The following is a 15337-nucleotide window of genomic DNA, read 5'->3' as shown; positions in this document are numbered from 1 at the left end:
GCAACTGGAAGAACTGAAGATCGGAAGTGCTACATCCCAAAGAAAGATTCAGAGACTGGAACTCTGTTATGGGCAGAACAGAGAAGGTTCGCTCTGTCCCTAGTCTTTGAACTCCCAAGAACCTTTCTTATTAAATTCTTACTACATTCAGGAAAGGTCTTGGGAGTCCAAGATCATAGGTACAGAGAAGGGGCCACTCTGTACAACAAAAGAAGTCACCGTGTGGTGATTTTACCTTCAGTTGGTCTTGACTTGGAATATCCATACTGTGCTCCTGTGCGATAGCGAGAGTCTGAGCAGCATCTGGATAGCAAGTAAAACAAAAGGAAAACCTTCCCTGGTAATAGCCATTCTTTCCACACCAAAAGGACCTCAGCAAACAACCCTGAAGCCAGGCTCGATCCCTAATTTTGACTGGCCAAGGCTCTCATCCAAAAGGAAAGGAAAAAAATTAATAAAAATGGCATAGACCAAAAGAGGCTCTATTCAAAATATATTACCAAAATATAATTGAAGAAAAATGAAAAATGAATAAAAAATGTTCTTCCATATCATGCTTTCAAATTTAATATGACTGATTCCAAGCATGGAATAATGGAGAGTATTTTGTCAATTCCTATAGGCGTATTCCAAGTTTGCCTTTTTTAAACGATAAAAAAAAATTTGACTTTTTAATTTTTATTTTCAAGTGTTAAAGCTATAGAGAATTATGAAACCTAAAAATCTAGGTTTGCTTTATGACACAATAGCTCCCTCATGTTAAGTTACATTCTAAGTGTCAATGATATTTCAGTTTAAACTATCATCACCAGGTATATACTTTTTTTTAATGAATAAGTCTTATTTTTCCCAGTTCCTATAAACATTTCCTAAGGAAGAGGAAGAAAATAAAGTTTCTCTCAAGGCCAACAAAAAGAAGTGAAGGAAAGAATAACCTGAGAGAACTTAGATAATCAGAGAAAAATGTATTTCAAGGCCTTGCAAATTTTTCAAGCCAAAGAGAAGATGCAAATTTAGCTACAGGAAAAGAAAAGATGCAGAAAACTTAATAAGCTTGGACCACTCATAATATAAGGCTCTACGTAACTATATGCACTCAAGTAAGTCTATCATGGATTGGGTTCATCAGCTACTACTAGGTCCAGAAATAAGACACTTAATAAAAAATGTCACTCCTCATCCAATAAAGACTTCCAGAGAAAGGCTACAGATCCCACAACAGGTCTGACAAATCAGTTGTTTGGCACAGAGCAAATATTTTCAAACTTGTAATTATAAAGAGCATTATTTCTAGAAGCATTTTTATAGATAAAATGAACATACTAAAAGTTTTAAGAGCCAGCATTTTCTGAGCACAGCAGTTTTTAAAGATTAATTAACATACAATGCAGTGAAGCATTTTTCAATAAAGTAATTTGATTACTGTCATTTCTAGTTCTAAATACTACCTTACTTAGGTTAAAACAATTAGAAGCAAAAAGAAATCAGTGAAAACTACAATGTACAAGGAAATTTCAATACAAAATTTGTTATATAAATTTCATTTTATTCAAATACATGTGGAAATTTGGAGAAATAATTTATAAAGAACCACCTTCATTTCTTCAACCATCAAAATAAAAGGTTTACTTTATTTGCAAAGGTATAAAGTAATTGATAGGGAAAGCAGTTTTCTCATTTGTCCTTTCAAATAAAAGACATGCAATCCAATTTATAAAGAGCAACAGAGATGGCCAACCATAAGCACTAATGCAAGTTCAAATTCAGAACAGACAACCAGTCAGAATTACTTCGGGGCAATTTCCTGGTTTTGATCACTGTACTGCAATTATATCAGTTAGTACCACTGGGGAATCTGGGAACTCTTTTTAGTATCTTTGAAACATTTTTGTAAGTGAAATTATTTAAAAGTGATACATTAAAGAACAAAGAATGTTTTAAAGATTTAATGTTCAGATTTTTAAAAATGTGTTAAAAAATCAATTGGGGCAAATTTTTTAAAAGCAGGGATTAAAGAGACATCGATGTGCGGCATAAAGGAAAGAGCAAGGGCGGGACAGTCACAAATATCTGCTCTCTTATCAGTGGCACCTCATCTTGGGCAAATTACTCATTCTATTAAAAAAAAAAAAAAAAAACTCAAAAATCCTCAGTTTCTTCATCTCCAGACCTTCCTCATAGGGTTGTGAGGATAAACTGAAATGTCTGTTAGAGGAGAGTTCATTTAATATACAGCATGCTAAATTCTGATGAGGAAGTAGAAGAAAGAAAATGAGAGAAAAAGTGAGAATTATGCTCACTCTAGATATTTAGAGAACAGATCAATCAGAAAGCAAATTTTACTGGAAGAATAGATCAGCAAATATAAAATTACTTGTGTATTTCACGACAATAGTGACTATCCTAGGAAAACCATACTATTTCACAAGTGCCTGAACTTCAAAAAAGTGTCCTATCATTTGCAAGGCCTTCCCTCTAAAACAGAGCTTTACAGATGGGTGAAGTGGCTCAGTGAAACCAACAGGCTTCAAAATTCAATTCAAGTTCAAACTTACACTTCAGTATGAGAGCAGAGTCTCTTTGCTCTCACTGTAAAGAGCAAATCTTTATTAGAAATGGTTTTTTTTTTTCCAACCTGTTTGTTTCAGTAAACTATTGAAAAATACCCAATCTAAAGAGATTACCAACTTGGGTTTTCTTCAAAGAACAATGTCACCTAAAATCTAATCTGAAACTCACAAAGGAATGAGGAATGGAGGCTTCATGTAGGAATGGAGAAAGAAAAAAGTTTCATTATTTGCAAATGAGTGAGACGGTTATATTTTAGCTGTATACAGTTTATTCACTTATCTCTAACACACCATACTTCAGACCCCAAAGCAGCCAGTTTCCTTCACAATACTAATAAATTAAACTCAAAGGGCAATATTTAAAATATGTGGAATCAAGCAAAAGGTCAGGCGAATTGACATTCAAATAACAGAAAACTAAAACCTTTAGGAAAAAAGGTTCTTCAGGGGCAGGGGAGGGGGACCTTTTTAACAGATGGTCAGGGTAACATCACATAAAGCCCACAAAATATTAACACCACTGAAAAAGGGATACATAGACCTTACATGGCTCTGATGTGATGCAATAAATGTATGAAGCACTACCTATGAAATCTTGGCAAAAAATTTAACCTTGAATCCATCCAAACACTATTTGTTCAAGCACTATTTGTTCACCAAAAATAGAAGAGACAGAGAAACATGTTAAACAACATCACAAGGACACAATCTGAAAATCAGAATGTGGGAATTTATAAGACAAATGAAATGATCCATTTCTTCAACAAATAAATAATATAATGAGAAGAGGGTTAAGTTTTATAGATTAAAAATACTTAGCAAGATGTATCAACCAAAAGCAAAGTGTGGACTTTGTTTGGATACTGATTTGAATAAGCCAAATGTAAGAGATATTTCTGAAATAACTGGAGTTAACATACATGAACTGGCTGCTGGGTAATGTTATGGAGTAACTATTTTGTTTATTATTATTAATTCTGTTGGGTGTAACAGTGACACTGCAGCTATATTTGAAAGAAAAGAGTCCTTATCTATAAGAGACTTTTAAAGCCTGTGTCGATGAAGCTAATATGGCAGAGCGCTAACAGTTACTAAGTCTAAGAGGTGGGTTTCACTTATACTGATCTCTATTTTTAGTATATTTGAAAATTTTCACAATGAAAAGTCAAATAAATAGTAGCAACATTTTGTGTGACCGCCATCCCCCCCAAGTCATGGCAAGACAGCATTCAATTTCCATCTAAATCCTCCCTTTTTCCCATGATCTGCCCCCTCAAAGTTAAAACTGTGATAAGGACTGAAGAAATATGATGTGACGTACCTGTAGCAGCAGTAGCTAACGTGACAAGATTCTTTCTTAGCATATCATAGAGAGGGCTGTAAAAGAGATAAAATAAAAAATTAATAATCACATGGTTTTCCATTAATATGTAAAATATATTTTTCATATGCTATGTCCCAACATTCTCTATAACACATAAAGAGGCAGAATTTTCTCCCCAGAATACATTTTTTAAAAATTATTAAGTATCAGCATGTTAGTATCCAAGCCCTGTATCACTCTGCCCTCATAAAAAAATTTTACATTTTATTTCATAAGCTAACAGTAACCTAAGTGGGGAGATTTCCTTTAAGACTACTCCCTCCTCCTACATTTTATTGGAAGGGAGTCTTAGAAAACTGATCACAAAGCTATAGAGAGAAAGAGAACACTGACTTCTCAACTATTAATTAGCTCCTGACTGTCTAAGTGAATAACCATATACCCCATGCAGCTGGAAAATGCCACACAGCAGGTCAGAACAGCTCTAGCGTGATTCTTATGAAGCCCACCATTAACCTTTAACTGCCCAGAAACTCTACATTTCTCTTGTCAGCTCATTCTTCCTCTCTCTATAACACTGCTTCATAAAACCTAACCTAGTCACATCAAGCTCCTACCTGCGCCTTTATATACGATGTTCAATCTGCCAGAAGCTCTCCTTCAATAGGCTCTCCCAAGTATTTCATTATCCAGCTCTCAACTCAAATGTCACTTCCTCAAGGAACCTTTCCTCAAGTCCTAAGACCCTGAATCCCACCCCCCAATACAGTCGCATGCACCTCTTTTATGTGGCACTTACCTATGTGATTTTACTGTGAGGAACAGTGTCTACCGTCTCGCTACTCTTTAAGCTCAGTAAGATTAGACACTGTTGCTCACTATCATGTTTCCAGTACCTCACAGTCGCCTGATATATGCAGGCCCAACAAATAACTTGTGGACTAAAGGATTAAATAAACATTAATAACCAATGGGGATTAAGTGGTTAGGTATAAGCACCCCAAAAGATAAACAAACACTCATTGTTTTTACCTTGGATCTTTCACAGAGAAGCTCTGACGACCTAGGAGTTCTCCCAAAAGATCTCCACCACAGTATACCATGTGCTGCTCCTGCTGATCATAAAGCTGCTTCACCATGATATACTGGCCTAGATAATGCATAACCTACATGGGAATAAAATGCCACCAAGAGATTTGTCTCGCTGCAGCCCAAAATACGAATTAAAGGAGGAGAGAAGGTCAGTCCGTTTGCTGGAGGAATAGAGAACATACTATGGACACGACTATCAGAGCTTGTGTAAGGGTCCAACAACACGATAGTGGCCCCCAGTCACTAAGCTCATCTACTCACTGTCATTCTGGACACTAGGAGACCCTTGCTTTTTGGAACAGAAATATACCAGTCTGATAATGAGGAAAAGTGGTGAATTTACCAGGTATCCCCTTAAAAATGCTCTCACCAGTCCAAATAAAGGGATGTGCTCTATTACTAGAAGTAATAAACTTTAAATTTGCCTGGATCATAAAAATGTTTTCCAACCCTAGGGCACACAACCACTATAGACTTTGATGTGTGTTAAGTCTTTCTGGAAAATGTAAGTACAGCGGTTAATAAGCCATCAGCACTGTAAGTACATAAAACAATTTAAGTGTTTATCAAATAAAAATTTAGTCTATCGGACCTTTCCACAGAGTTAACAAAACGGAAGGGAAGACACAGAAGTTAGTGATTCAAAAATTTTTAATTATCTAATTTTCCAAATGTTTCCTCCAGGTGGTAGATTTTTTTTAAAAATTGCGTGTGGGTAGTGTGTGTGTGAGCGTGTGCTCAGTTGTGTCCGATCTTTTGAGATCCCATGGACTATAGCCTACTAGGTCCCTCTGCCCATAGAATTCTCCAGGCAAGAATACTGGAGTAGGTTGTCATTTCCTACTCCAGGGGATCTTCCCGACTCAGGGATCGAACCAGAATCTCTTGCACCTCCTGCAATGGCGGGCAGAATCTTTATCGCTGCTCCACCTGAAAAGCCCTTTGTTTCAACTGCTTCATAGTTAGGCTCACTTGATGACACTAAGAATGTTACCACAGACCACAGAACAGACCAAAGCAGCAGTTTTTACCTTTAGTCCCTGACTTTCCAAGAATTATCAGGTATCTGCACAAAACTCTTCCCTATACTGTTTCTACTATGCTGGAATAGCGATGCTCTCAGGCACTCCTCCATCCCAGGCAACGTGTCCCAGTATTAACAGAGCTCTCATATCTAATTGACTATCTAGAGAAAAGCAAGAGAAAGAACGTCTACTGAAAGGAAAGGGGAGTTTTACATTCATGTCTATCCAACTTCCAGAAAAAAATAGATCCCCTCTAAGTATACAAAATAGGATCTTTAAAAACACTACTCTGAATTTGTACATACTACCATTCTCTTTAGAACTGGACATGGAACAACAGACTGGTTCCAAACAGGAAAAGGAGTACGTCAAGGCTGTATATTGTCACCCTGCTTGTTTAACTTATATGCAGAGTACATCATGAGAAACGCTGGACTGGAAGAAACACAAGCTGGAATCAAGACTGCTGGGAGAAATCTCAATAACCTCGGATATGCAGATAACACCACCCTTATGGCAGAAAGTGAAGAGGAGCTAAAAAGCCTCTTGATGAAAGTGAAAATGGAGAATGAAAAAGTTGGCTTAAAGCTCAACATTCAGAAAACGAAGATCATGGCATCCGGTCCCATCACTTCATGGGAAATAGATGGGGAAACAGTGGAAACAGTGTCAGACTTTATTTTTTTGGGATCCAAAATCACTGCAGATGGTGACTGCAGCCATGAAATTAAAAGATGCTTACTCCTTGGAAGAAAAGTTATGACCAACCTAGATAGCATATTCAAAAGCAGAGACATTACTTTGCCGACTAAGGTCTGTCTAGTCAAGGCTATGGTTTTTCCTGTGGTCATGTATGGATGTGAGAGTTGGACTGTGAAGAAGGCTGAGCGCCGAAGAATTGATGCTTTTGAACTGTGGTGTTGGAGAAGACTCTTGAGAGTCCCTTGGACTGCAAGGAGATCCAATCAGTCCATTCTGAAGGAAATCAACCCTGGAATTTCTTTGGAAGGAATGATGCTAAAGCTGAAGCTCCAGTACTTTGGCCACCTCATGTGAAGAGCTGACTCATTGGAAAAGACTCTGATGCTGGGAGGGATTGGGAGCAGGAGGATAAGGGGACGACCCAGGATGAGATGGCTGGATGGCATCACAGACTCGATGGACGTGAGTCTGAGTGAACTCCGGCAGATGGTGATGGACAGGGAGGCCTGGCGTGCTGCGATTCATGGGGTCGCAAAGAGTCGGACACGACTGAGCGACTGAACTGAACTGACCATTCTCATTATACTATACTGCCTCAATGCACATATGATAAGCAATATTTAAAAATAAAAATAAGAAAATTCTTCATGTACCAAATAGTGTCAAGACTCATAATAAAGAGCTTATTGTGTAAACTGTCCAACTTTTCCCCCATAAAACAGTTTCCCCAAACAATATATACTTAATTCTGTCTTACTCAGGCAAACTCTGCCATGCTACTGAAGGAGACTGCATAATGCATTGTAACAACTTTATTGATATAAAAATCCACATTTTATTAAGAGTTTGGAAAACAGTTTTATCAGAATTTAAAATATAAAGTCCAAAACCATGCACTTAATTTAAAGTGACACAGGAACCATGAGTATTCTGGAAAATCGGAATGCCTCCAGACTCACTTCCTGAAGAGGTGGAGTGACTCAGGAACACAGCACTGCTAACAGGTGTCAGCTGCTATGTGTGTGTGCTCCATTGTGCCCAACTCTTTGTAACTCCATCGACTGCGGCCCGCCAGGCTCCCCTGTCCATAGAATTTTCCAGGCAAGAATACTGGAGTGGGTTGCCATTTCCTCCTCCAGGGGATCTTCCCAACCCAGGCATCAAACCCACATCTCTTATGTCTCCTGCATTAGCAGGCAGATTCTTTACCACTGTACCACCTGGAAAGCCCTGATAACCTTTTATGAAAAGTCAAAGAAAGCTTGATAATTTTGTTCCTTCCCTCTGTTTAAGAAGGGTTAAGATATTTACCCTACTAAATTCAAGCAGTTCAAAGAAACTAATGTTTTAATAGAGTTTTTTCCACTTAAAAAATTTAATTTGTTTTTGTTTTTAAAAAAAAGTTACTTAAATGTGTATTTAAAATAACTCACAGTCCTCAGAAGAGTATCTGACCAGGGATTGAGCCCACACCCTCTGCACTGGAAGCCAAAGTCTTAACCACTGGACCACTAGGGAAGTCCCAGCTTACCTCTTTAACAGTGAACATTTCACCTTGGGCACCTGCTGCTTGCAAAATCTTCAAAAGAGGCAGTTTTGGTCGTACCTGATACAAACATAAAATAAACTTGCTATGTACATTTCAATCAGAGTGGTCTCTGAAATTCAAGGGAAAAACAAACCTTAAACTTTTTTTTTAACAAACCCTGGTAGACATTTAGCATCAAGTAACTACAGATGATCAGACTATTCCTTGCTAATTTTCTGAAAAATCACATTTCAAAAGACAGCATGTTCATATCCACTAGAATGGCTATAACAGAAGTGCTGGAGAGGATATAAAGAAACTGGAACCCTCATGCACTGCTAATGGGAATGTACAATGGTGCAGCAACTGTGAAACCAGTCTGGCAGTTACTCAAGAAGTTAAACATAGAACTACCATATGACCCAGCACTTCCACTTTTAGGTGTACATCCAAAAGAACTGAAAGCAGGGACTCAAGTCAATATCTGTACACCACTGTTCACAGCAGCATTATTCGTAATAGCCAAAATATGGAAATAACCTAAATACCGCTGACTGATGAAGGGATGAGGTGTGGTATATACAGATATGGAATAGTGACTCTGCCATCTTCTGATTGTGGAGTATATCTTTAGTCAAACAATTTAATCTTTTTCACTTTACATGATCGAATTTGTCTTTCTTCCTCTTACAGCCTCTTTGGTTTTGTCTTAAAGTTGCTCTTATTCTAAAGTTTTACAACACCTCCGAAATGTCCTTCTAATATTTTTTATCATTTCACTTTTTACATTTAAATCTCTTTTTTGTTTAAGGTTTGAGGTCTTCCTTTGTTTCCGTCTAGAGATGGCCAATTAAGAAAAAGCCCTTTATTACATAAGCCACATTTTCCCTTATCAAATCCAAATTCCAGCTTTATCATAAGATATATAATACTATATATGGTATAATACATATGAAATAATAAACAAAATTTTTTATTTTCATGTTAAAGGAAAAGATCTGGAACAAGACACACCAAATTGATAATAGTGTTATCTTAGGGGGAGAGAACTTTGAGGGAAGAAGGGAGGAGATGGTCACAGGAATCTCTAGAGATAAGTATGTGATAAAGTCTGAATTTTTTTATAAGAATACACTTGCTTTAATTACAATTTAAAACTGATTTTTAAAGAAAACAAACTAGCTACAATGAAGTGAGAAAGAAGACAAATATACAACTTGGCCCCAAATTCTCCACAAGCCAGTCATATCCTAAAACAGGGTGGTGTTTAAAATGTGCCATTTTGAGCAATCTGTAACCTTTAAATATTTATTTAACTGATGATCAATTCAAATTTATGAGCACTGATGCTATTTATGACATTTAAAAAGTAATCTTTTCTGCTCTACATAAAATCCTAGTCAGTGAAGTCAGCTACATGCCCCAATCTATTCAAAAACTTGAAAAACAGGAATGCCTAAAAATAATTTACCTGATTGGTTTGTTCTGGCGAGATCCTGCAAGCACTGTCAGATGCTGAACACTGGGTAGAGGTGGAAAATGATGTCATTTTGGCAGTGAAGTGAAGTGAAGTCTGCTGTTAAGTTTAAACGGAAAAAAAATTATAAAATATCTTCTAAAGTAGAAAATTCTCTTTAGGATATAGAAAAAAAAGCAGCAAGCAGAAGTAAAAAAAGCCCCATGTATCAGAGCGCCCTACACAAGTGCAGTATACCCATGCTGCGGTTCTTCTGACCACTTTCTAGCTGACTCTGCAAAAAACAGAAGAGCATAATTAAGAGCAAAAACCATCTATACTTCCCTCGAGTGAAGTCTGCAAGAAAAACCTGTTCAGGCATGTTCCAGCCTCTACAGTGATGATGATGAGTACACTGTTTCAGCTCAAAGTGAAACTTACAATCACTCCCTCCCCTGTAGATCACACAGTTCTCCAGCATCGCCTCCTCTTTCGGACAGCGCTCAAGAGCACCCCCTAGGAGACAGATGCAGGGCTGAGGGAATTACCAAGATTAAGTAACAGGTTTAAGATTCCCAGAGCATGCCTAGGAAAACCTCTGCAACATGTTGAAACATGTCTTGGCAAGAGACCACAGGAAAGTGAGTCAAAATATTCAGTATCAGTTCAAGCAGCTTTTAAAATGTGCCAAGCCCGAAGAGTATATAACAACTAAACACCTACAAAATGGGTTACACCAAGGTGGACACACAGCATCAAAGGAGAGACACATGAACTGAATAAAGAGTAAGTACGGTTTAATTATTTTTCACCTTTTATCTCTTGTCATTTAAAACAAAACAAAAACCCTACAGGGGTTTCCCTGATGGTCCAGTGGGTAGGAGTCCACCTTGCAATACAGGGAACACCGGTTCAATTTCCGGCCGAGGAAGATCCCGCATGCCGCAGAACAACTGAGCCCACGCACCGCTGCTGAGCCCACGCACTGCAGCTACTCAAGGCCTGCACGCCCAGAGCCCACGACGACTAGAGAAACCACCACACACCGCCGACAAAGGGTAGCTCCCACCTGCCACCACTAGAGAAGGCCTGCAGGCAGCGACCAAGACCTACCACAGTCAAAATTAAACATATTTCTATTAAAAAAAAACTATAGAGAAAGAAAAAATTTTAAATAAACTTGCATTTACCTTCAGAACTTTTTCTAGTAAAAAGCTGATAAAAGTCAGCAAAATGTACAAATAAAATAAAATCAACAGAGTCTGGTTTGCAGGTAACAAGACTCCTCACTCTTCTGAGAAGACTTACTAAAGACAACGAAGTATAAATTCAACCCACAGGACTTCCCTGCTGGTCCAGAGGTTAAGAACCTGCCTTCCAGGGTCTGATCCCAGGTCAGGGAACTAAGAGCCTTCACACTGTGGGGCTCTGGAGCCCAGCCACCACAACGCTGCGCGTCTCAACAAAGAGCCCACGGTGCATTCTAAGACCCTACAACTAAGATCTGACGCAGTCAAAACTAAAATTTTTTTTAGTGCTACCCTAAATTAATTAATTAAATTCAACCCTCTTTCTATCAGCTTCCCTTGTTATAAAATGGAAGTCAAACAGGGTACATAACTTATCATTTTAAAGCAGCCAGCTCTTTTTTCTTATGAATTTATGGCTGCGCTGGGTCCCCACTGCTGCACGAGGGCTCCCAAGTTGAAGGGACGGGCTTCCTCTCTAGCTGTAGTGGGAGGACTTCCCTCACTGCAGGGCGCAGGCTCCAGGGCACACAGGTCGCAGCAGCCACGGTGCGTGGGCTCCGTAGTTGTGGCACCATGGTCTTAGCTGTCCTGGAACATGTGGGATCTTCCTGGACCAGGGATCAAACCCGTGTCCCTGCACTGTAAGGCAGGCTCCTAACCACTGGACTCCCAGGGAAGCCCTGAAACAGCTAGTTTTTAAGTGGCATTTCAAACCTATTTAAAAAAAACCCCTCATGTCCCTGAACCTACTAGTCCTAGTCTCCGATGACCGCGCTTACGCAGGTCAGGGACCTGGGAGCTGTCCGTGCTTCCTTTTTTCTCTCGCCCTTCACAAATCTGAAGCTCTATCTTCAAACTAAAACCACGTGTCACTACTTCCATTATTACTACACTAACCCAAATGCCCATCTCTCAACTGCCTTAGCTCCGAAAGGTTTCCTTGCTCCACCCTTGCCCCTCTGGCTCCTACACCTCTTCCTTTTGTCTCTGTTTAAAATGTCAGTTTATCAATGAGGCCTTCCAAAGACAACACATTTTTTAAACTGCGCCTCCCAACCTTCCAGTATTCCCTATCTCCTTCCCTGATTTACTCCTCTCTTCTTCACTGTCCTTGTTATCAACCTATTACATGGTTCAGTTTTTATCATCTAAGACATAAGCTGTAAGTGGGAAGGACTGCATACTTATTTGTTCACTAATATATCCCCAGTGCCTAAACTGTCAACTGTATACACAGCAGAACAGCATGGTGAATACAAATACTAGTAACAGTTTGGATGGTTTCCAAAAATGGCCCCCAATGAACCACGTCTCCCCACTGGCTGTCCTACTGGAGACCACACAGAAAGGCCCTGGCCCACTTTTACCTGATTTTTAAAATAATTCAATAAACATCCACAAACTATGATTCTGACAACAATCTACATTTAACCATAAGGTTCTCTCCTACCATCCCCTGCCTCCTCCAATCATTCTGAATCCTATTTCAATTTTCTCTTCTTTTTAAGCACTTCACTGCATCAAAATGGAATCCTAAAAAAATACATATTTTTAGTTTGGTTGCTTTCAACTTACAAAAAAAGAAGTTCATTATATGTAATTACAGGAATTTTCCCAAATAGGTATGGGTTTGGTTTATAGTCAGTTACCTGATCACTAATGATGTTATCTCCACATACTTATCAGCCATGTATATTTCCTCTTTTGTGAAAGGTTGTCTTTTACACACTTTTCTAATTGATTTTTCGTCAATTTGCAATAGTCCTTTGTGTATTTTTGATATTAACCCTTTGTTAATGTAATGTCCTGCAAATACCTTCTCCCAATTTTAACATCCTTTCCATTTTCTAGGTGGAAAAAAACTTTTATGGGCAAAAACTTAATTTTAATGAAATCAAACTTGTATGTATCAATCTTCTTTTTCAGTCAATGGTCTCTGCCTCTTCAAGGTCTCATTTTCACCAATATATGGATGGCCTTTTTTTTTTTCCTGTTCTATCTGCTGAATACTTTCTTGATTGACAGCCACCTCTGTTATGTAGCAACACATACTGGTGTTCACAAGCTCTCTAGTCTGCTAGGTGATCTTTCTGTCTATACAACTCCACATCTAATCCTTACATTTTATGAGTCTTGTTATCCTATAGGGCAAGTCCCTGGCCATTCCTTTTTAGAAGTGACAAGCTGTTCTTGGCCCTTAACTCATCCATACAAAATTTAGCATCATCAAGCTCCATGAAAATCCTTGCTCAAATTGTTTTCCAATCATTAACATGACATATTCCTCTATTTATTAAGGTTTTATTTAATATCTCCTATTAAGTCTTCAACTTTCCCTTTAGAGGTCTAGCATATTTATTTTAGACTGATTTCTTAAGTTGATATTCTTATACTATTGTGATGCCTTCTCTTTCACTGTTTTTTAGTGAGCTTTGCATACGTACAGAAATACAAATGACTTTCAACAAACATATCCAGTCACCTTGCTAAACTCATAATTTTGTCTACAGATCCTTCTGTTTTCTATGTAAATGACCATATCACCTGTGGATAAGAATTTCCTTCCCTCCTTTCCAATTCTCGTGCCTCTAATTTCTTCGCTTGTCTTACATCACTGCTTAGGACTGTCAGTGTAATACTGATTATACACACTGCATCAGGCATCTCTGTCTTTGATTTTAAAGGGAGTGTTTCTAATGCTTCCCTATATAACATGTTTTCTCTATATTTTCCTAATAGTTATACCTTACTGGCTTCAGAGGGTTCCTTTTCTGCCTCACTGAATCAAGATTGCTGGGAGAAATATCAATAACCTCAGATATGCAGACGGTGGCAGAAAGTGAAGAGCAACTGAAGAACTGCTTGACGAAAGGGAAAGAGGAGAGGGATGAGGCTGGCTTAAAACGCAACATTCAAAAAACTAAGATCATGGCATCCGGTCCCATCACTTCATGGCAAACTGATGGGGAAACGGACACAGTGACAGACTTCATTTTCTTGGGCTCCAAAATCACTGCAGACGGTGACTGCAGCCATGAAGTTAAAAGACGCATGCTCCCTGGAAGAAAAGCTATGACCAACCTAGATAGCATATTCAAAAGCAGAGACATTACTTTGCCAACAAAGGTCCATCTAGTCAAAGCTATGTTTTTTTCCTGTACTCATGGACAAATGTCAGAGTTGGACCATAAAGAAAGCTAAGCGTGGAAGAACTGATGCTTTTGAACTGTGGTGTTGGAGAAGGCTCTTGAGAGTCCTTTGGACTGCATGATCCAACCAGTCCATCCTAAAGGAAATCAGGCCTGAGTATTCACTGGAAGGACTGATGCTGAAGCTGAAGCTCCAATACTTTGGCCACCTGATGCGAAGAGCTGACTCATTAGAAAAGACTCTGATGCTGGGAAAGATCGAAAGCAGAAAGGGACGACAGAGGATGAGATGGCTGAATGGCATCATCAACTCAATGAATGTAAGTTTGAGCCAGCTCCAGTGATGGACAGGGAAGCTTGGCGTGCTGCAGTCCATGAGGCTGCAGAGAGTCGGACACGACTGAGCGACTGAACTGAAGAATATACCAAGGGCAAACGTGCTACTATACACAAAACAGAAAATCAGCAAGAACCTACATATAACCATACTCAGTATTTTGTAATAACCTGTAAGGGAAAGTAATTTGAAAAAGAATATATATGTGTGTGTGTATCTATCTATATTTATATATATGTGTAAAACTGAATCGCTGTGTTGGATAACTGAAACATGACACTGTAAATCAACTATACTTAAAATTTTTTTAAAAAAGAATATACCATGGAAGAGTGATTTAGAAAAGGTTTTTTCTTTATGTATTGAAATGACCATGATTTTTTTCATCTTTTATTAATGTGATAAAATTTTGAATTTCATTTATGGATTTTCTAATATTAAATTCCTGCTCATCTGAGATAAATCCAACTTAGGTTTGGATATTATTCTTTTTGTATACTATTGGCTTTGATTTCCTAATACTTTGGTTAGGTTATAAAGTCTCTATGAAATAAATGTTTCCCACTGTCAAGTTTTTGTCTTATTTGAATGTCAGGGTTAGCTGGCCTAACAGAATAAATCGTTAAGTCCCTATCTGTCTACAGTCTGGAAAAATAATTTTATAAAACTAGGATGTTCTAGTCTTTGAAAGCCTCACCTACAAAACTTATAAAACCCAGTGTTTCCTTTCTAGGAAAATCTAATCGCTGCTTGAGTTTAATAAATATTATTCAAGCTTTGTTCTTCTTCAAGCTTTCTCTAAATCTTCAAAATTGATGGCATACAGTTGATAGTATTCTTTTAACCTTTATTCAGTGTACAGATACATCCTTCTTTCCATCTGTGATATTGTTTACTATATCTT

At 38.2% G+C, this 15337-nt stretch overlaps 1 protein-coding gene across 5 annotated transcripts in view; it reads right to left on the bottom strand.

Moving 5' to 3' along the window:
- MDM4 (MDM4, p53 regulator) overlaps window positions 1–15337 on the bottom strand; it is a 50557-nt gene that overhangs the window by 21689 nt on the left and 13531 nt on the right. For 2 of the 5 annotated variants that reach the window (XM_013970022.2, XM_005690390.3), the window contains exons 2-6: window positions 9713–9817; window positions 8245–8319; window positions 4927–5060; window positions 3892–3947; window positions 236–303 (exon numbers count right to left, since the gene is read on the bottom strand). In XM_013970022.2, the coding sequence (XP_013825476.1) occupies window positions 236–303; window positions 3892–3947; window positions 4927–5060; window positions 8245–8319; window positions 9713–9790 (411 nt within the window). In that variant the 5' untranslated portion in view covers window positions 9791–9817. Of the gene's footprint in view, window positions 1–235; window positions 2247–3891; window positions 3948–4926; window positions 5061–8244; window positions 8320–9712; window positions 9818–15337 lie in introns of those variants that run through there. The other 3 variants (XM_005690392.3, XM_018060017.1, XR_001919267.1) reach the window with 3 other exon arrangements.

The sequence above is a fragment of the Capra hircus genome, chromosome 16 (assembly GCF_001704415.2).
Source record: "Capra hircus breed San Clemente chromosome 16, ASM170441v1, whole genome shotgun sequence".
Taxonomy (NCBI): domain Eukaryota; kingdom Metazoa; phylum Chordata; class Mammalia; order Artiodactyla; family Bovidae; genus Capra; species Capra hircus.
This window is presented reverse-complemented; position numbering and strand designations above follow the sequence as displayed.